The following is a 22,178-nucleotide window of genomic DNA, read 5'->3' on the forward strand; positions in this document are numbered from 1 at the left end:
GTCCCGAAGGCAGCGGTCCCCGGCGGTTGGCCGTGGAACCCTTTCTCCACAGAGCATCCTGGGGACGGGCGACTTCAGAAGGCATTCTGGGAAAAGCTGACTTGCAGATACTTTGCATTTCGTTCAGGGTTCCTGCCAGGGACCCTGAACGAATGGACCCCCGCTTTGCGAAGCAGAGCTTGGAAGGACACCTGGCGCTTCTGGCTCGAGACAGCAAATGGAGACCACCTGAGTAACAAGCACCTGTCCCCACATCGTGGTGGCGAGGAGCGCCTGGCACGGGAGGAGAGGGGTTCGGGACCAGAAACCATGAGCGTTGCCCCCAACGGGCCGGCAGCTGGGAGAAAATGTCGACGTGTAGGGTGTGTGGGCCACACGGGACTGAGGGAACTGCTGAGTAAGACCCAGTTCCCCGTCCGTGAAGGGGAAGGCCCCCAGTAGGACCGGCCTGAGAGCTGAGAGCCACTGCGGCTTCAGATGAGCACAGACGTGGGGACACTGGGGACAGCAAATCTCCACCTCCCACCTCCCACCTCCCGGGAGGGACAGGGTGCCAGTCCATCGCGCTGGGTCGCTGGTGACCTTACACATCTCCGCGCCCCACTGCTGGCCCTCATGCACGGACAACTGACCCCTTGTCAGGTGACAGCAAAGCCAAACGTTCCTCCTCTTCTGTCCCCGTCAGAAAGGTCTCACTGGAACCCACGTGGCAAACGACGGGACCCCTCTCGTCCCTCACCAGGGGACAAGCGCACAGCGACCTCTGAGGTCAGCCACGTGGAGAAAATCACGAGCCCGTGAAAGAGAGACCGAGGTCAGGAATCGCAGCAGAGAAAAAAGACTGAAGAAAAAAGACTTTCTTCAATTAAGAAAAAAACCAGAAGAAATTCTAAATTCAGCTACTCGGGGTGACTCAAGAGAACACGATATTTACGAAAATGGGACCACCTTAGTTCGGCAGGGATCGACGTCAGACGAAAAAGCGTCCACGCCGAATTCTTAAAAACTTAAATGGCAGTTGTGAACAGTGGACTGGGATGGAGAAATTCTCCAAGAATTTAGAAGAAAAGGATAAAAAAAACTAGAGCAAAACTCGAAGTGGCAGGGAGAACGGACCCGCAAGTCAGGACGGAGCTTCGGGCGTGAGCGGAGCGGGCTGAGAAGCCGCCGCCGCCTGGAAAAGTCCAACGAACGTCCCCGAAGCGAAGAAAGGCTGAGTCTGCAGGCTGAGGGGTCCCCCCGCCCCCAGTTAAAATGAACGGAAACGGACAGACGCAGCCGAGCGAGCATCCTGAGCTCTAAGGGTCAAACTCGAAACGACCTGCATGAGTCACGGAGGGAGAAAAGCAGCGTGGAGGCCAACGTCAGGCCTCTCCACGACAGTCTCTGCCAGGGCTGACGGAGGAGTGTCCCCACGGTCTGAGAGACAACCCCGTGACCCAAGGACGCTCCAGGCAGTCGCGGAAGAGCAGCAGGAGGAACCCGTCCAACGCTCGCAGAGACGTGGGATGCAGCACCACCCACCCTCCTTGAAAGAAGCTGTCAGAGCGGCGTCCGCAGCCTCCGTGGAGCCAGGGGCCGCCGCTCCTCGGAGACTCCGATGCCCGAGGATCTGAGCCGAGCTGGAGGTGATGCTGGCGCTGGGAGCGGCTGCAGATACAGCGGAAGCTTCGCTGCCTCACCTGCCGCTCACCTCCGGCTGTGCCACCCGGCTTCTAACAGGCCACAAACCGGTACCCGTCCACACCTGGGGGTTGGGGACCCCTGATTTAGAGGCTCAGCTGGCACTGAGACATGAACTAAGACAGGGAGGGACCGTGGACGCGAAGATACAAAAGCAGGGGGACTGACCAGCTATGGCCAACGTGGTCATGGATGTCACTGCAAAAGGCAAACCCACTTCCCGTGAGACAGGTAAATACCACAGAACAACAATGACCATGCATCTAAAACCTAAATTAGGAGTCCAGAGCCCCCAGATTATTCCCACACTAAGGGGAGGGGACCCAGTGTGACACTTAAGCACACGAGTCTGCAGCTGGTCTTCCAGGGTCTGAATCCCGGCCGCGGTCCCCACTCAGTGTCCCCAGCTTTCCCCATCGCCTCACAGCCCACAGCCCCACAGACCCCACACGCCTCCCTCTGCCCGGCCACGTCCTCATTCGGGCCCCGCAATTCCTCCCTGGGCTGGTGCTCCCTGGTCCCTGGGCCTTCTTGCCTATTATCACTGCCCCCCTCTCATTCAACCCAACTTCCAGAAGGATCTTCAACCCGACCCCCGTGGCTTTCAATGGCTCTCCGCAGAGTGCAGAGAAGGTTCCAGACTCAGGTGCAGCACGCGAGGCCCGCCCCCAGGGTCTGACTCTGCCCACCTGTCCGGCCGCACGGCCTAAGCCTGCTCCTTGCCATGGCTGTGGGAACGGGGCTAATTTCGCCGTTCCGCTCCTCCCGGGCCCCCTGCAGAATGAGGGTGAGTAAGAAGCTGCCCCCGCCTCGTCGGGGTGGTGGTGGGTACGAAGCAGCATCACGCACGTGAAGGACTTTCATGGAGCCTGGCACGCGGTGGACACTCACAGATGAAAGCCGTATCATCGCTTACGTGTCCCCTGCCCTCAGCCAGTGTTCCCTACGCCTGTAAAGCAGCTTTCAACCAGCAAATTCTACCTCTTCCTTATGCTCCCACTCAAATGTCGCTCCCCTTGCCTGTCCGGCCTTCGGTGAGGGGCGGCCACAGGGTGGAGGAGGACACCAGCCCTGACACCCCCGGCAGATGGAGTCTCCCTGTGACATGCACCCCGACGTGAGCCTCTGTGCTGACCTCGACCCACCTGCACCCCCACGTGTCTCCTGCACAGGGCCGTGGGTGCCTCAAGGGCCAAAGACGTGCCCTGGACCATGCGGGTGGCCAGAGTTCCCTGCAGGACGTGGAAGGGCAGCCCCGCCCCGCCCGACAACAAGGGGGCCAGGGGCTCTGCCGACCACCCTCCTCCATCCGTTATCTCACAAGCCAGGGTGTGGCTTTGGGGTCTCACCAGGACATCAGAGCACAGGGCCGAGCAGGAGGCGAGACCTGCTGGGCACGGGAAACGTGGGCAGGACAGAGCGGCCAAGGGCTCCGGCCACTGCCCTACGGGTTGGTGGCCTCGGCACCGACAAGCAGCCTTCAGACATTGTCCAGAGGAGGAAGAACAGACATGCTGCACTCAGCAAGCAAACTGCGGGACGTCCAGGGCTGCTCTAGATGAGCTGTCTGCGGAAGTGGCCACCATGGACTCCGGCCAGAGCCCCGCAGTAACCTCAGGCAGTAACGTCCGGCACACTGTGGCCAAGGCTTACTGACGTCCGGCAGCGATGAGACAGAAAGCACCAGCCTCCCTGACGGGAACGCGCTCAGGGCGCCAACGGGCTCCTGCCCCAGACGGCCCCAGGGGGAGGTCACGAGGTCTCGGTTGAGTGCCCCCGCCCCTGGGTCAGACGCTGGCCCTGCTGTGCAGACACCGCCACTCAGCCGGGGATGGCCCGGGCATTGGTGGGCGATGGACCGAGCCGGCCAGATGATGGCTACGGAAAGAGGCCTCCGCGACAGACGTGCATCGCGGCTCAAAGCCGCCTATCGGCCTGCGACAGGCAAGGTGCCGGGCTGGAGACTCGGGTGGAGGCCACCAACACCTCCCGGACCTCAACGCCCCCTTTCGACTCTGAACACACCTCACACCTGCACCTGGGTGGTCAAGGTCCCTTTATGAGGCCTTCGTTTGCTCCATCAAGTCTCTGCCTCTTCTGCTCACCTTGCGAAATGCCCAAGGTCGCCTGCAGATGTTCTTAGCAACTGTGGTGCTTAGGAATCTTCATACTTCTTAACCAAGTCATTGCTTATAATTAAGGAACCTGAGCTCATGAGAAAGCACTCCTTGCGGACACTTACAGGCCATCATTCAAGCGTTAAGTGAGTTACAGCCCCGAAGCTCCAATCCCACGGCCTTGTGACAGGGTTAGCGTGCCAATGACATCATTTCGGCCACCTCATCCAGGCCAGACGACTGTCTCCACCACCTTCAAGATTTCCGGAAAAGCGGATTCTGTAAACGCCTTTGGGAATTATGGCAAGAAATTCTTTCAACCGCCCCCCTCGGCCAACTGTTTCTTCTGTCTAGGCAGGAGCCCCTTCCTTCTCTCCTCCCTTCCTTTCCCCCTTTCTTCCATCCGTCCATTTCCTTCCTTCTTTCCTTCCATCCATCCATCCATCCACCCATCCCTCTGGTCTTCAAGAAATGCAGACTGGCTGCCGGGTCTGGGCTGAGCAGTGGGGTGATAACTGAACGAAGCACACTCTTGGTCCTGAGCATCTAAATGGTAAGCACAAAACAGTGCTCTGTGTGCTAAGAAGGTGGCTACCACTTCAGAAACAGAGTGCTAGCCGCGGAACACGGGCGCCTCAGCGCCGTATCCTGCAGGTGTAACCATCGCGTGGGGCGCAGGCTTGTTCCCCTGAACCTCCATCTTTATAGGAACGTTGACAACTGAATGCAACGACAAAACAAAAGCAAACGAGAAACCGCGGTTTCCGAATTCAGTGCAAGCCACGCCATCCGATCGATCGTCCGGAACGCTCTTCGGAAAATTCCGGTTCATTTCACGCAGATGTCGTTTCCTCTGATTGTGAAAGGGATGCGAGAACGTGGAAAATGCAGGCGTGAGTAGAAAAAAGTAGCTGATAACCGACTACACAGACATGACAACGGTCACCGATCCACGTACGATTCTTCAGTCCAAAGATACACTACCCGTTTACAATTTAAAAATAAAATTGGGATCGCGATGTTAACGCTGTTCGGTCTGCTGCTGTTTACAACACTCCTTAGCACTCAGCTTCATTCTTCAGTCTCCCTCGAATGCACGCCTCCTTAGCGGTTGTCCTGTGATCTATCAAATAAATGCTTCGTGCTATTTAACCAATTCTCTACCACTGAAGTTCAGATTAATTCGAAGTTTTTGCAGTGATGAATAATGCTTAAACATGCAACGCATACAAATCTGATTCCTTAGAATAAATTCCTGAACGCTAAGAAAGGCACATTTTAAGGCATTTACTATATACTGCCAGATTACTCTATAGAAGGTTTGTAATGGTTTATATTCCCACCGACAACACAGAAAAGTATCGATTTTTCTGAACCTCACTATGTATTTTGTCTTTGTATTTTTTGCTATTAGAGTATGTATTTACCTTGATACATACACATACATATATATATATATATATATATATTTTAATATCATTTTCATCTCCTTTGCTCATTTCTCCCCATTGAATTAAAAGCTGCCTTGTGGTCACTTTCCTCTTTCGGTCCAAATTGTGCCTTCTGGAACTGACCTAAGTAAAATTAATTCCTCTTTCGTTGGACACCCCCTCAAATACTTAGAAACAGAAATCATGTCTCTCTTTCTCCAAGATAAACAGCCGCGGCTCCTTTCACCACGTCCCACGTGGCCGAGGGAAAGGTGGGCGTTGAAGACGTAACACATCACGAGTCCCACGGCCCTATCGCCTGGCACCCCCGACGGTCATGGCACCGTCATGGCGCAGAACCCCACGCGACCCCAGGAGGCCTGCCCTGGATCCTCCTGCGGACTCTGGGGTGTGGTCCCCGCCCCCGCCGTGGGCCCCGCTTCCTCCTCTCGCTCCCCGCAAGGGTTCCATGACTTAGTGTTACCGCGATCATGGCCTTTCCCACAATACCGCAGGCCAGGAGCCCAAATAAAGTGGCGGAAAGACAGCGCTCTGAGGCCAGAAACGGGGAGAGGATGAACGAAACGAATGAGAGCACTATTCTCAGAGGTGGGAGGAGGGGGAAGGACCGGCCAGTCATAAGGTGCTTGCACGTCCCATGAGGTGGGATGATATGACGATCCAGCGGATTCGTGTCGCTTGGAAATGTGTATTTCAAACTTAGGGCAAACGATAAAGCGATTTTTAAAGAAATATAATTGATGTGCTAAGCGAAGAGAGAAAAAGAAATCACATGAAAAAGCTCAGTGAAACTAGAAAAGGCAGGAAGAAAGAAGGACGGAAAAAAGAAACAGGACACAGTGAACAGAAAACACGGTGGGTGCCGATCGCACTATCAGCGTCCGACGCCAAGGGTTTAAACGCACCCGTGAAAAGGCTGTCGGAGTCTGAGCAAGCATGAGGCCCGGCTGTGTGCCATGTGTAAGAAACTCGAGAAAGACGTTTCGTGCTAATGCCGGGGCACATAAACCGACATCAGACAAAGCAGGATTCAGAGTGAGGAAAATACCAGAACGTTACGCAGCGACAAAGGGGCCAATTCTCCAAGAAGACGCCAGATTCCTCAGACACGCACGCACCAAACTGCAGAGCGTCGAAACATCTGAGGCAAGACTGGACAAAACTACAGGGAGAAACAGGCGAATTCACTATTTAGATGGGGGGGCGTCAACACCCCAACACCCCTCTCGCCATCGGTCCATCAGCCAGGCAGACGACCGGCAAGGACACGGTTGTCCTTAAAGACTCTGTCCATCAATTTGGCCAAACCGATATTTATGGGAGTGGCTTTCAGCAGACCTGGAGAGCTGTGTGAGCATCACCACCCTTAAACTTTTCTGTCACCTCAAAAACAAACATGGAGCCCCTCAGCTGTCCTTCTCCAGCTTCCCCTCCTCCAGCTTGCTGTCCCCAGGGATGCGCCTGCTCTGGGCAGTCCACGTAAATGAAGTCACACGCCTTCTGCGTCTGGCGCCTTTCGCTCGCTCAGCCTGACGTGCGCAGGGCTCACGCCCACGGCAGCACGGATGGGTTCCACTGCACCGACGGTCACCTCGTGCCACCCGCTCACCAGGGGACGGGCACGCTCGGCTGTCCGCGGTTTCTGGGCGCCGTGAATAACGCTGCCGTGAGCACCCATGTTCGACTCCTTCGCGGACCCGTTGCCAGCTCTCCCAGGTACACGTCCGGTGTGACACGGCACCGCCGAGTCGGCCGCACGGTGGCTGAGTGACGACCCGAGGCCCTGTGCCTGCCTGCCGCGGCGGCTCCGCCATGCACACCCCGCCAGCATGGAGGAGGGCCCGGAAGGCTGGCCGAGGCTCTGCTTACCTGCCGGGGGCCAGGCCTTGATGTACCCCGTGCAGTGGACCACGGCGTACTGCGCTTCCCCTTCCTTCACGGGGCCCAGGCCGTTCCTGCGGGAAGAAGAACTGTGAAGCCACTTGGCACCTGGGGTCGGGGCGGATCTGCACCTAAGGGTCACTTGTTCACCCTGTGGTTTTGAGTTTTCATGTCCCACCAGCCTGAAAGTCCCGCAGGGTCTGAGAGTCCCAGATACACCCCACCCCGCACCCCTTCCTCCTCCCAGCCCCACACCCTGCAGCCTGACATCGGGGCCCCCTGGTCCTGTCTCCACCCAGCCCCCTCTGCAAGCCCAGCTGCTCCCCGGCTCCGGGCGCTGAGCCTCCCAGGGGCGCGGTGCACAGCAGCCAGCGGACGGACGGGCCAACTGACCTGAACCGCTTCCTCATGGTGCTGATCCTGTTCAGGGGCACGTGGTCCAGCGGGGCGCTCCCACACCTAGGGTCAGGCACGCACGTTAGGGGGGCGCACTCGGAGTCAAGGTCAAGGCTGCCCCACGTCTGCGGCTTGCACGGCCGCCTGGGGAGCCCGTCAAGGGGAGCGCGTGGAGGGGGGAGCCCGCACGGGGAGCCGGAGGGAGGGCCTCCTCCTAAAGTGTAGGCGTGGAGCAGGCCTTCCAATCTGGATTGTCACTGAAAAGAGGACAGCGGGACCCGCTGTGCAAGGCCCCCCGGGCTGGCGTCAGGGCCCAGCGAGACGCTGGAGACCCGGGGAAGCCAGAAGATCGCGGCCAAGCCTGGGCCTGCAGGTCTCCTCGGCCAAGCCTGGGCCTGCAGGTCTCCTCGGCCAAGCCTGGGCCTGCAGGTCTCCTCAGTGTCACCGGGTGCTCTTGAGAAGCAGGGAGGGGATGGCGACAGCTATAGGGATCTGAGCAGACACATCGGCGCAAACAGACGTCACCCGCTGATGGGCAGAAGCGCCTCCCGGCTTCAGCTCACAGCGAGGGGCGTCCCCTGGCACCAGGAGCCACCGGGCGGCCGCAAGCTTGCAGAGTGGGGACAGCAGGGAGCTGGGCACGGAACCCGGTCTTTCTGGGGATCCTTCTCCTGGACCCGGGGGACGTGAGGCGTCCCACCGCCCACTCTGGAAGAACCCTTTCTGCTCCCTTCTCGATGACCCGCTCAGCGTCCCGGGCTCTGACCGCTGCGTGGCTGCCCGTCCTCACACACCTGCCCGCTTCCCAACTATGTGACAAGTAACACCCGGCACGTCTTAATCCTCTGCACAGCAGATCCAAGCCCAATGATGCTCTGAGACCTGGGACCACTGCCAGCGACTAGCGTGGTTTTCACGGCAGGGGTCATCCGTGACAGCACCGCCCAGGACGCTGGCGCGGCCCCCGGCCCTCTGGCAGGCTGTGCCCAGCGTCCTGCTGACACTAAGCTGCTTTATTTGGAGGAGAAGGTCATGCTCTCGGCAGATGGCGGAGCTGCTCACGCACAGGTGCATCCAGGTAGGGTGGACCTGGCTGTGAAAAGCAACCTGGAGCATGTAGCTTGTCTCCGGGAGGGGTGCGGGACCGGGGAGGGGACCGCCTGAACGCCACGCAGGGCAGTGGCGACGGCTTCACTCACAGAGCGGTGTGCCCTGACGCTGCCCGTAAACCTGTCCGTGAGGGCAGCGCTGTGTGGGGCAGGGGAGGACCCTCTGTGTGCTCTGCCACCCTCCCCTGCCCGAAGGCCTGAGGCGGCCCTGCTGTGCTGGACCACGCTAGGCGGTGGCATTTGGTCCAAACTGGACACAGTACGTGTTAATCCTGCTTCCCTGCTCATCCCCGCCAGCTGAACAGAGGGCGGGCCATCTGTGCAGACTCAGCCTAAGTCCAGGGGGTCCGGGCAGAGGTCACGTCCCCTGCCAGGCCATGGCCATCGGAGGCAGCTGGGTACCACGCCCTCCAGGTACCCAGCTCAGGAGAGAGGACAGCCATGCTCGAATCCTCTGCAGGCTCCGGGGGCCAAGCCAGAGGTCAGAGAGGCAGGTCTCGCCTCCCCACAGGCGACCCTGCTCACCTGAGATGGGTGAAGCAGCCCCTGGAAAGCAGATTTTAGTGAAGAAGCGTACTGGCTTCAAAAGACGACTTTGAACTAGAGAAAACATATGCTTATTTTAGAGCATCCACCGTCTGGAGTTCCTAGGACCCAACGGATGCTCGAGAGGCAGGTCACAGTTGCAGCAGCAACAGCCGGAGGGGGTGACATGAGCGAGGAGCCTGGGCCTGAGACCAGGCCACCAGCCCCGTCAGGAAGCTGGGTGGGAAGGGGAGACGCTTGGGGAGGGCAGGACACACCGGGGCTACGTCAAGGGGCTGGCGTCGCGTGGCGCTCAGCAGGGCTGGGAGGCACGTGCCGGGGGACGCAGAGACGGGCGCCTCCCCGCAGCTCCAGCGCCTGCAGCTCCCTCTGAGGTCCAGCGACTGACCCTCGGGCCTCGCACTCGGGACTCGGCGGTGGCATGTGGCAGCTGACCACGCCTTCCTCCTAGAAGCTTCCTTCACCCTCTCTCGCTGCTCCCTGCCACCCACCTGGCTGTCCCTTCTCAGTCCCCTTTGCCGGCGCCCCCTCGCCTCCGTGATGGGGGTGTGCCGGGGCTCAGAAACCTGACCTCTTCTCTGTCTACACTCGCTTCCCAAGTGCAGTCACACGGACTCCGGGCTGCAGACACGGTATCACCGGGGTCTGTCCCCACGCCCATGTCTTCAGCTCCAGGCCCCTCCCTGAGTCCCAGAATTATGGTGCCACCCTCCACGCACCTCTCCATCCGGAGGTCTGACAGGCCCCCTCCCGCCCGAACCGGCTCCCCCAGCTTTCATCTCTATCCTAGTAAGTGGGGACTTCGTTCCTCCAGTTAGGCAGGCAAATATTCTACATCTATCTTTGAATTCTTTCGCTATTTGAAGTATATTCAAATCGGAGCTTTTTTTTTAACCACAATCACTATTATGTGATGGTTCTCCCCTGAACAATCACAAGGGCTTCCTCACGTACACCCCTGTTCTTCTGCCCGTTTATGCTCCAGAGCGATTTAAATGTGATTCCGAACATGTCAGGCTCACGATCAGAGCCCAGTGGCCGCTCACCTCATTCAGGTAAGAGCGGAAGTCTCAGGGGGCTGATGTGAGCAGACCCCCCCTGGCCCTCAACCTTACCAATCACCCCTCCGCCCCCACTGCACCCCGCTCGCCCCGCTCGAGACGGTAACCTCGCTGTTCCCTGAGCGTGCCGAGACCACCTCTGCGGGGCCCCTGCACCTGCCCTTCCTTCCACCTGGCCTCCTCCTTCCCCAGACACTCGCCTGCTCCTTGCTCACGTCCCCCAGGTCTCTACGCAAAGGCCGCCTTTGCCTCTCCTCCCTCCGGAGTGTAAGCCAACCACGCCTACCGCCTCCTGCTCCCTCGGACACCTGCCTTCCCTCCCTCCACGGCTCTCGCCACCGCCTGACGTTCCGCGTGTGGACCTGGCCCTTCCTGTCGTGCCATCCGCAAGGTCAGGGATTCTGTTCACTCTACTCAAGGCAGAAGCCCCAGAGCCTTGCACGGCACTTGGCACAGGTGGATGGATGCTCAACATGTATGTGCTGGATAACTGAATGGACGAGTAAATAAACGAAAGGCAAACAACGCCTCGTGCTACTGCCTCGGATTCTACACGCGGGACGGACGGACACCGAGCTGTGCCTCCTGCCTCCCCCCTGCCCCCCACACTGGGCCATAGGGCTGAGAGGGTCGGGGCGTCAGCTCTGGATCTGAGGACCCGAGAGCCTAGTTCTTTCTTCTTCGGGGACAGAGTGATCCCTTGATTATCTCAAAGTTCAGTCACTCTTGAATTTCTTCAACGACTGGAGACTGAGTATGTGCACGACACTCTGTGATGTTGTAAGAGGCTCGAAGAGGTAAAAATCGAAACCCTCATCCTCAGGGCAACTATAATTTACCTATAAAACTAAGGCGTTTACACTTAACGTACCAATCAAGGATGTAATTATTAAAGACTAAAGACGTATGAGTTGGCACCACGAACTACAGGAGTAAGGAGAAAATCCCCAGGTCTTAGATAAAGGACGTTGAGAAATATGGATCCTGCAGAGACGGGGCGAAGCGAGACGGCTGTGCCACAGAGGACGAGGGGGAGCCAGGACAGGGACAGGCAGAAGGGACAGGAAACCAGACGCGCTGGGCCGCGAGCGAGAGGCGGGAGGCTCTTCCAAGACAGACGGAGCGGTCTGCAGGTTCACACGCCTCGGTCGAGAGGACGGAGCCACGGGGCTGGCCTCGCCTGGGCACGCGAGACCCCGCAGAGCCCGCACGCGGCGGGGGGAGGGCGCGGCACGCAGAGCCGCCCGGCCGACTGACCTCATCCTGCAGATGAAGGACCGGCGCGAGCCCATGCACATCCTCATGGACGACTGCTGCCCCTCCTTCTTCACCGTCCCCGTCTTCAGGTCCAAGATCCGGCCTGGGGAGAGCGGGACACGGGCGTCAGAGGGGTTAGAGCGGGGCGCGGGCGTCAGAGGGGAGAGCGGGGCGCGGGCGTCAGCCTCTGCCCCTGGCAGGGCCGCGGGCACGGGGAGCCCCTGCGTGTGCCCGGTGGGTGGGCCGGGCACCAGGGTGCTCGTCGGCAGCCGCCCATGCACCTGCGAACACCTCGTTCTCGTCAAAGGCCGGTCCGCACTTGCCGTCTGGGCCTCGTCGGAACCCGTCACCTCCAGTCCCTCCAATTCGCCTTCTCCCTGCTTCTCCCAGAAATGGCATCTGCCAAAGTCGCCCACAACCGCCTTATCGCTAAACCCAACCCCCATCCCGCCCAACGGCCCTGCTGAACTGCACGCGACGACACACGGTTCTCGGACACCTCCCTGCCCCCCGCGTCCGAGGCGCTCCCCACGCTTCTCCCGTCTGCCCTCGGCCTGTTCACTCCTCAGCTGCCACGTGCCTACGGGACTCTGCACTCCGTCACCTCTGCTGGCCAGCGACCCCACACCCACGCCTCCGGCACCAGCCCCTCGGCCACACCCACCTTTCCGCCCCGACTGTTCCCCTTGAAGGTGGCCCTGCTCTCCCGGGGCCCAGCAGGAGTATCGTCACCCCTGCCCGTCCCCCGGAATTGGAGCGGAGTTCCCGCTTGTCACCCTGATGGAGACTCGCCAGCATCCCACGCCCAGCGTCCCCTCTCCCCAGCCTGCCCGCCACACGCGCCCTCCCCACCCCAGGAGCCGAGCTCGCCTCTCGGCTCCGGGCTCCGCTGGCCTCGGGAGCCCTTCTCTCTGCCTGACCAACTCCTGCTCCCTGTCACCACTCACCCACGGTGTCCCCTGCCGCCGCTTAATAAACATTTATGAAGTGCCCCAGCACGCGAGGCTCTGACCTATGCACAGAAAGCTGAAAAGGCAGAGACCGTTACATTACAAGCCACGTTCCAGCACTTGAAACGAAGGGTCTGGAGAAGCCCCCTCGCCCCCCACTCCGAGTGCAGGGCAGAGGGCAGGGTGGAGGCCCCTCTGCACCCCTGGGCCCGGCTCTCTGCGCCAGAGCCGCCTGGCCTTCGGGGTCTTCGACGCGCCCAGCCGGCTGACCCCTCGGCACCTGTGGCAGCAGCCTCCACCCCCCATAGGGCCCGGCGCTCTGCAGGCGCACACGGGGGGACCGAGCCCGCCCCGTCTGCCCGGCCGGCCGCGGGGACGAGGCCGGGTGCTGCCGGCTCTGCGCTGCCTGCTGCCCCAGGCCCGAGACGTCTGCCGCACTCACGCAGCTTCTTCCCACGGCTGCCTTCGTGTGCGCTGTCGCTGGCTGTCGTCGACCAAACGGCACGCGGTCCCGGTTGTGAAGAGCGCCAGCAGGACAGTCTGCCGGGTCCCAGCGTGTGCCCTGAACGTAAGTCCCAGCGGTGGGCACGGAGCCATGGAGCACGAGGACGTGAAAGGCACACTCCCGAGCTCTGCCGCCGTGACCTGAGCAATGATGCTGGCGGCTGTTCCCCCACGCACAGCCCCGCTTCCCCGGGCACGGCAGCCCCTGCCCGGCCCCTCCCGGCCCCCGGGAACGAGAGCTCGCCTGGCGTCACTCAGCGTGTCCCCAGGGGGTGTATGCCAGCTGCATTTCTGACACGTTAGTGGCAGTGGGGACGTGTGGAGGCGTGTGGCCATGCCCCAGCCATGGGTGCCGGGGGAGGCCGGGGCAGTGGGCCGGGGCACTGCCCCCCGCGGGCGGCTGGGTGCGGGGTCTGCGTGCAGTGGAGCGCCCCGAGGAGCAGCAGCGTGCGGACGCTGTCCTTTACGATGCTTCCGGCCTCCCCGCCGGCCCACAGAACCTCGGGCCCAGTAGAAGCACGGTTCTGGGATCTGAGGGCTCATCCCCATGGTCCTCAGGAGCGGGCCATCGGGCCAGCACTGGCCCTGCCGGAGCCCCGTCCGCCCCCACGTCCGCTGGCTCAGGAGGGCACATTCCTCTGCGGTCCCGTCATGGGCTGGCCCTGCCACAAACCTCATCCTGCTCTTCTTGGCCAAGGCCGAGACTACTGGCCACTCTGGTCACCTCCGCCCGCTGTCCTGTTCACCCTCGAGCCACGGCCCCTGCCCCCCAACGTCCTAGGAACACGCCACCGCCACGTCCTCGGCTCCTTACAGACATTCCCTGAACCCCGACTTAACAGACCGCCTGGGAAGAAGCTCCTCGTCCCACACCCCACGTGACGGGGTCAGAGGCAGGCCGCCGCCTCCTCAGCCCGGCACCCCCCACCGCCCCCACGACTCCGAGGAGACAATCTACCACCACACATTAAGCCGTTCTCACGTTCTCCTGGGGAAATCGTGCTGAGGTAAATAACCGTGCAGAAAACAATACCCAGACCACCTTCGCGCAGAGCCCCACACGGAAGTGCCACGTCACTCGAGGAGATATTCGTCAGGCTGGTGACGCCGCACGCCATCTGCCCGCAGAGCTCCCCGTGAGCCCGCAGTCGGCGCGCTGACCCCTACTCTGAGTTTCCACGCCACAGACTGGAAGGAACGGAGACACGTCTCACGGTTTTTAAACATGATTTTTCTAAGACGGCTGAAAAGCACAACGTGCTTTAGAACCGGAGTTGGCAAACGATGACCTATGACCCCAACCTGGCTCGCCCCCTGTTCTTTAAATATTTGTTCGAACACGGACGTGGCCGTCCCTTTATTTACTGCCTGTGGCCGCTTCCATGCTACAGTGATGGAGCCTAGTAGTTGTGAAGGACACTGTCTAGCTCCTAGCGCCAGAAACGCTGAATGCCTGGCCCTTTGCGAAAGCGTGGTGCGGACCTGTGCGAGGGGGTCGCGAAGCTTCTCCGGTGACACAGCGCCTCTCCCCGTGGGCACCGGCCCGGAACTGTTTTCAGCAAGCTGATTTCTAAGTATTATCTTAGTCAGTAGGAACTTTTTTAAAGCGCAGAGTCAGAAGTTTGTCTTGGACGAGATCACAAAGGAAGGCTTTGTGCTCATAAGAAGGCTCCCCCAGGCTACGACAGAAGTACAAACAGAAATTAGACTTTCATCAAAAGAATCCCTAAGAAAACTGGAAACATCTTATCTCGCTTTGAGGAGGAGGACGAGGAGGACAGCGAGGGAGGACAGAGATCACGATTAGCTAAGAAAGCAAAGCAGGCCCCAGGATGGACACCATCTGATGTTCTTCCAAGACTGCCCGGCCCCCCGGCGTGGGGGCCCAGAGGCGGGAAGCTGGTGGCCGTCCCAGTGACAACGTGTTCTCGTTCTCGAACGCTGACCCGGCCGCCACGGCAGCTGTGCACACAGCGACGCCGCCGCCCACGGCTCAGGAATCCACGGCGCCCGCACGAGGCCACGGCGGAAGGAAGCCCAGGGCCTGAGCGGGTGCTGAGCCTGGGGGAGACGGGCCTCCTGCTGACGAGGCCGGTGCGTGGTCCTCACGCGTCATCGTCTCTGGCAGGTGTCTGGACCTGGCGAAGCCACAGACACGCGATTCTCAAGTTGTAGCTGGACTGTTTTCTTCTCAAACCGGAAGAGGGGGCTCTGGACACCTGTTACTGCACCACTCACAACCGGCCCCCCCCAGTGTGCTTGTGAGTCAAAAGAGGGGCTCCCACCTTCCTACAAGATCCCACCTCCCTGGCCGTAGTGACTGGTTGAGGGCTGGGGCACCTGACACACGCTGGACCAAGCACAGGACTCTACTCCTCCTCTGTCCACAAAGACTGGCCCTCAAACTAGGACATGGTCCGGCCGGGCCAGTCAGAGCCTTCCAGGCGAGCTGCGGCCGCCCCACCTCTCCCGACCTTTCTCTTTAGGAGTCTGAGCTCGGCTTCGGCTTCGTGGAGAGCTGGATCCAGGACAGTGACTCAGACCCTAAGGGAGCAGGCAAACCGCAGCTGCGGAAAGGGCGCCCTCCAGTGTTCACATCATAGGCGCCGACAAAGTCCCCCTTTAACGCCTGAACCGGCTCAGCTGTCATTTCCGTCACCTGTAACCAAACAGCCTGGACCAAAACAGCAACTCCTGGCCTGTGACAGGACAGGAAGGGGGTTAACTTCTAGTGTAGCCAGGATTTCACCGGGGCCGGTATCTGCTTCCCGTCTCTCCGACTCTCCCTTCCGCCACCAGCCAGATAAAATTCTTTGCTTCGAAATGACTTATCTGATTGGGTCAGATCTGAATAATCTCATCGTCTAAGGTCAACTGATTTGGGACTCTAATCGCAGCCGTGAATCCCCTCCCAGCGGAACCTGGATTCATGCTGGACTGCACCTCAGGGGCGGGAAGGCGGGGGAGCCTGGAAGACAGTGCCCACATGGTCCCTGAAATCATTGCGCCTGCCTCTCTTCCAAGACTGCAAAGCCCGTGGACATCACTGACCGTGGGCGGAGCCTCTCCGAGCCCCAGGGCAGGGGGCCTCGCTCACGGTGGGAGTCGACGGCTCCATCCTGGATGACAGCCATATCTCTCTATCACACTGCACGGTGACCAAATCACAGTCCTCACGTGCTCACGTGGTCTCTCCCTCGCCTTTTCTAAAAGGTCCGTGCAGATGTGGGACTGGGCTTCTCGCTAAGAGCACCCTGCGCCACCTCAGGCCCAACAGGGCATCTGGCCTGGACAGCCAGGGCCCTGAGCAGCAGTGGTACCCGAGCATGAGCACCTGGCATCTTCTCAACCACCAGAGGGCACAGCAAACACAGGTCCTCCTCTAGCTGCCCGGGCCCCCGATCGGCCAACACACGTCCTTCCTGGCTCTGCACGGTCATCCACGCAGGGAAACGCTGGTGACATCCCGTGAACGACAGGCTCTATGTGTCCCGCTGGCCAGCATACAACTATTTATCCACTGGAGACAACGGCACGTTATAAAAAGGACATGCGTTTTAATGGCAGTAACCAAGGGACCTTCCTTACCCAACCGAGTCACAGCCGTGGCCGTGTTAAACCTATGCTGGGCGAGGCTCTCCCAACCCACCTGTGAGGATCAGGACTCAAACTGGGAGGGGAGGAGAGGAAGGGGTAGGGGGTGTGGGGTGAATTCACACAGGAGGGCCCAGCCACCCCAGGGTGGGACTAAGTCATGTGGAGCAAAGGTTTTTTTTTCTCTTTTCAAAAAGGTGCAGGGAAGCTCATGGGCATCATGAGAATTCATCGGCTCCACCCAACAGAAGCCTCCCGTGCAGTGACAGATGGCTCACGGCGAGGGGGAGGCAGGACACTGTTCCCACCTAACTGTTCAACAACTCAACTGAGGTCTGAAGGAGAAGTCTGAACAAAATGCAAAGGCAGCACAGAGCAGAGAGAGCTTTCTCTCTGAGAGCAAAGGAGAATCAGGGAAGGCTTCCTGCAGGAGGTGGTGTCAACGGAAGCCCCAGAGGATCAGGGAGGCGGAGCTGGAGGAGTCACGCACGGCCTTGTGTGAAACAGTGATGGGAGTGGTCTGAGAATGGGTTGAAGTTCCGTCCAGCTGGAGCTCAGTGGGAGAGAGGCTGGTGAGGGCTGGGTCCCAGCCCGGGGCCCAGAAGGCCAGGAAGTCATGAGAAGCAGCAGACGGTCAAGGCTTCAGGGCTGTTCTGTCTCCCACACAGGGGCAGGAGTGCCAGGGATTCCAGATGTCCAGGACACATGCTCTGACAGATGTCCAGGACACATGCCTCGACCATGCCTTGATGTTGCTGGCGATAAATATTGAGTGCACTTCGCAGAGTCCACATCGTACTGTGAAAGCACAACTTCTCGCCGCCCACAGCTGCCTGGGGAAGTTCACGGGACTTGCACTTCGAGTGTGAGAACATCAATAATTCAGATGTCAGGAGCAGGAACTCGTAAGCCTGGCATCGACTTCTGGTGCTGCCCGTCTCTGGCTCTCAGGGGAAGACAGACGTCCAGCCTTGGGGACCGAGCGTCCTCGCTACCCAGGGAGAGGCCGGTCTGTCACGAAACGCACTCTGGGAAGAAGTGGCCGCTGGCGACACGGAGCCGACTGCACGACTGGCCGGCCCGCAGGGGTGGACTCTTCTCAGGGAGCCGGCACGGGTCCGAGGGGACATTGCTCTCACTGCCCTCTCGCTTTCCTGACCTGGCTGGGGTCCGGATCAGGACTCTGGCCTGTGTCTACAGAATAACAAAAGGACAAAAGGCTCAGGGCCCCGGATTAGGACTGGCAGAAGGGACTGAGCGGGGTGGCCAACAGGCCCTGCAGACGCTCACTCAGAAGGAGCCTCTCTGCCGAGCGGTCAGTCTGTGTGTCGGTCTCTGTCACCCGTCCTGCCATCTGGGGACCGGGCTACTGAGACGCTGCCGAGGCGTGGGGGACGGGGCCAAAACCCACACAGAACATCGAGGTGATCCTCTCAGGGGCAACCTGAGACCAAGGCTGGGCCGTGTGGGGTGAAGCCGAGGGCACGCAGCCCCAGCAGGCATGACAAACCGCAACACTTCTCCGTCCCCAACACCACGAGAAGCCCAGCACCCCACTCCAAACGTGACGCGGAGTCACGGGAGCACCGCGTGCTGCAGCCTGCGGCCGCTCTGCTATTCATTAGAAAATCGTCACCCACCGTCTCCCCCTGCAGCCGGCACCTCTCCTGCTACTTAATCTGCAGACAAAAGTACAAATTCTTCATTCTGTTTAGAATAAGCCCGAGTGTGATTTAAAGAAATGCATTCCCCTGGGGGTGTCAGGCTACAAGAATGCCAGCAATGCGAGCCCCAGCGATGAGCCCTCGCGCCCCTCCTCGGCCTCCCTCGCAGGCTGCCGCCTGCTGGAAAGGGAGCAGGCCCCCACGGAGCTCAGGGAGGCGACTCCAGGCCGGGTGGAGCCTGCCCTGCAAATCGCTAATGAAACGATTTACACAATTATAAAAAGAGCAACAGTCATCTGCATCCACACAGAAAAGCAGTGGAAGGGGCTTTGACGAGGTCAGAAATACTGAGGTTTTCTGCAAGACATGGTGCCCCCAGGACAGGATGGGGGTGGATGTCAGCAGCCCCGGGGTTCCACAAATGCACAGGAATGGCCTGTCTGGAAAGGAAGTGGGATGGTCCCTAACAGAAGCCTCCAGAACTTTCCTAGGTGGGATGGTCCCTAACAGAAGCCTCCAGAACTGCAAGCAGGAAGGAGACCAGGGTCTGGCCGCTGGGAGGTCTCAGGTCACTGTGACTTACGGCAGCCGACCTACCCCACAGGGAGAAGGAAGGGCTGCTCCCGAGGGGTCAAGTTCCAGCAGTGGGTGACGTCCCTCCTAACCGCAGGCCGCCTCGGCCTGCAGCGGATTCACAGTTTCCCCCAGAGAACTGGACCCCGGGTCTAGAAAAATCACATTTCGAAAAAATTACACTCTGGCCAAACCGTCTCAGGCCTTAATAAATGTTGGGAGCATAGGATGAATGCAAAAGTGGGAGAGAGGAGAGGTTAGCTTAACACGTGAAAACATTCAGCACATTAAAAAAAAGGAAACGATATGAAAAATTAGAACAAATACCACCCCACTCCACGAGACGCATTCCAAGGAAGAAGATAATATTTGAAATACCAAAGCTCAGCGATATTTGAGAGCATCTTTCATGAATGAAAAGAGAATGACCTGAGACCAGAAAAAATTGCTTTTAGATGAAAAACATGACTTTGGCATTGAAAACCCAAAGCAGGCGGTCTGCAGTGACGTTGCTGAAAGCTGCACCACGGAGCGAGAGGAAAGTCTCCCCGAGATCGCAGAGGAAGGAAGAGCTGGTGAGTGCGACAAGCAAAGAACTCACATTCCGGGAGAACAGAGCCAGGGGGCCCATCGCATGATCGGCAGGCAGAGGTGATAGGGGAGACATGGGAGAGGCACTCGGGAAGGTACTGGAAGGACTTCTGCTTCCACCCAAGATGGAGGAACAGAGCGAGACGTACCTTCCCTTCTGAAATGATCGGAAAACCCACAGCACGTACATGGCAGGAGTGCTCCAAATACTGGACGTCAGGCACAGATGGGCAACAGACAGGATGGGCCCCACAGCCATCTCGGACAGGGCAGCAGAGGCAGAGAGGTGCACAGAGGGAACCCCGGAACCTGCAGAGGCTCTCCCTGAAATCAGCACCAGAGTAGTGGTCAGCGCATGCACGCGAGGTCACGGAAAGCGCCAACGGAAAGACGAGAAAGACAGTGGACACGAAAGCCACGGTGTCCGGGATGGCGCTCCACGGGGCGGGATGAAGGACAGAGCAGACAGTGCCTAAAACAGACGAGTGAACCCGAAGACGCACCAAAAGGGACTGTTTAAAACTGAATACACACAGGTAAAAAGGGTTCCAAACACAAACAGGCGTCGGCGGGCCGGGGGACAGCTTCTGTCGGTCTAACAGACGGGTGACTGGAGTCCCTAACACAGGACAGGAAGACGGGCACGGAAGAGACAACCGGGGAAGGAACGGCTTGGTCTCCGTCAGACAGAAACGCAGAGTTCAGAGACGCCGCGTGAGCACCAAGCGTAACGAACACAAGAAAACGATGCTACGGCGAATCGTAGCCGAACTGCTCAATGCCCGCGACGAAGAGAAAAACCTTGAAACCAGCTGGAGGAGAAAAAAGAGGTTCCAAAAAGATAGAGGCGGCCGCGGAATCCTCACAGGTGCCGGCGCCATGAGAAGACAGCTCGGCAAAGACACCTTGAGAACGCCGCCGCCCGGCGTCCCGCAGGAGCGCAGACTCAGAGGCTTTAGGCAGGACGCTCGGCAGGCGAAGCCTAACGCCACATAAAGAACTGTGACACGTCACATCCGAGTGGAGTTTATCCCGGGAATGCAGGACCGGCTTAACTTCTGGAAGTCGAAGAACGTAAATTCGCCACATGAACAAACTTAAAAGGGAAAACCGCATTATCGTGACAAGAGATACCACCCGAGTACCCGAACAAAATCCAGCATCCGCTCCCCGTAAACGCACTCAGCAAACTGTGTGTGGACGGGACCGCACCCAAGCTGAGAGAGGGTGTCTTTGAAAACGTAAGCGAACACGGCACTTTGACCACGAGGACGGGGTTCTCTGTGCGACTAGGAGCAACAGAGAGATGTCCATTTCTATTCTGTGTTACGGTCTATGCCTAACGGAGTTCTGGCCAGTGCCAACCCTATTTCTATATCCTGTCAATGAACAGTTAGAAATTGTACTGCATTCCAAATGAAGCCCCTTCCTCCCAGCAGACAACTGTCTAAGCATGAAAATGCAGCTCGGAGTGCAGGAACTGCTTCTTGCGCTTCCCGTAAACTCGGAATGCACGATGGTCCTCGTGGCTGGCACCGGCCTGGCCTCCCGCACCTCTCTCCCTCGCCCTGGCCTTCATCTCCTCTGCAGATGGACAGGGCCTCGGGGCCTTCCCAAGTGTGGTTCCCGGCTGGGAACTCCTGACCTGGCCTCAGCGCGCAGGCTTCGGATGATGCTCCACCGCCGTTTCCTCGGGGGCCCTGCCCTGCTCTGCTCGGCCCGCTTCTCACCCGGGACCCAGGGCCCCGTTCCTGTCGCACAGCCTCTCTCGTTTCCCCTCGGGGCCACTTTAGCTCTGCATTCACGGCACGACCACCGGCTGCCCATCGTCCCCGCCCCGGGAACGCCCCGCCATGGCCGGTGAGTGTGCTCGCTCCGTCGCCGCCGTATTTCCGGTTTCTGGCAGTGACACGGGCTGCGTTAAACAAAGACGTGCAGTTTGCCTCCCAAAAAGAGGTTCCTGCTTTGTCCGTGAAAACGCGGTGCTCAGGCCCTGGGAGCTGCCGCCGTTGCGGGCCAGGCTGTGGCCAGTCCTGGAGACGGGGCAGTGCGGGGACCCAGCTCCGGCCCCCGGGGCTCCAGACTCGTCCCCTGGCAGGCCGTCTTGGACAGATCTCAGCCACTCTGCAGGCAAGCCCGAGAGTCCCTCTTCAGAGCTCATCTCTTAGCTCACTGCCTGACGGTGAGCGAGCGCATGCACGCCCACGTGTGTGTGTGTGTGTGCACACGCATGTGTGCAGATTCCCAGTCCTGCTGAACAACGTCCTAGGTGCTGCTTGGAAGAAGGGCCGGGTGACCACAGGCCACTTTACACTGCATACAAGAACATCACTCTGAAGTGGACGGGGCGGTCTCCTGGCGAGGCCAGCGCGCCCCGCAGATGTGCCCGAGGAGCCAGGCGCCCACTTTCTAGGCATGTTCTGGAGGGAGCTGTGTGACCGAGAGAAGAGGTGGCCCGGGCCACCTCTGAGGTCCCCACGACGTGGAGTTAGCTCTTTTGACCTTAGGCCCTCAGATATTGTACACTCAAGGTCAAAGAATGACCTTGTATATAGCTCATTGGAGAGTACTGTATGTCATCACCAGAAACGGGAAAAGTGCAGCCCTTCACCAGGCCACCACCCCGGCGAGTGGCTGCAGGACAGGCTGTGCACGGGGTATTATCAAAGAGCCTACAAAAATAAAGGAAAAACATAGTGCAGATGTTTTCCTCAATTAGCTTCTACTGAGAAAACAGTCGACAGGAAGGAGCGGAGCTGCATGTGCGTTTTCACTGAGCCGTTTGGCTTGAGTCATGACAT

General features: G+C 59.3%; 1 protein-coding gene and 2 long non-coding RNA genes across 4 annotated transcripts in view; 1 reads left to right on the forward strand and 2 right to left on the reverse strand.

The window, feature by feature from the left end:
* The window catches only part of ARNT2 (aryl hydrocarbon receptor nuclear translocator 2), a 91,154-nt gene that overhangs the window by 22,969 nt on the left and 46,007 nt on the right, over positions 1-22,178 (reverse strand). Inside the window, exons 6-8 of the mRNA XM_039858297.1 lie at positions 11,502-11,604; positions 7,526-7,591; positions 7,121-7,206 (exon numbers count right to left, since the gene is read on the reverse strand). Coding sequence (XP_039714231.1) covers positions 7,121-7,206; positions 7,526-7,591; positions 11,502-11,604 — 255 coding nt within the window. The remainder of the gene's footprint in view (positions 1-7,120; positions 7,207-7,525; positions 7,592-11,501; positions 11,605-22,178) is intronic.
* Positions 3,695-4,952, forward strand: LOC120599305 (uncharacterized). The gene is made up of 2 exons (XR_005651861.1): positions 3,695-4,353; positions 4,509-4,952. It is a non-coding gene; the product is annotated as an uncharacterized LOC120599305 (long non-coding RNA).
* LOC120599302 (uncharacterized) lies at positions 16,489-18,264 on the reverse strand. Of its 2 annotated transcripts, none has more exons than XR_005651857.1 (2): positions 18,190-18,264; positions 16,489-17,743 (listed from the first exon to the last, which is right to left on the reverse strand). It is a non-coding gene; the product is annotated as an uncharacterized LOC120599302 (long non-coding RNA). The 2 variants fall into 2 exon arrangements; XR_005651858.1 differs by lacking the exon at positions 18,190-18,264 and adding an exon at positions 17,840-18,169.

This window comes from Pteropus medius, unplaced genomic scaffold, assembly GCF_902729225.1.
Source record: "Pteropus medius unplaced genomic scaffold, Ma_sr-lr_union100, whole genome shotgun sequence".
NCBI lineage: Eukaryota > Metazoa > Chordata > Mammalia > Chiroptera > Pteropodidae > Pteropus > Pteropus medius.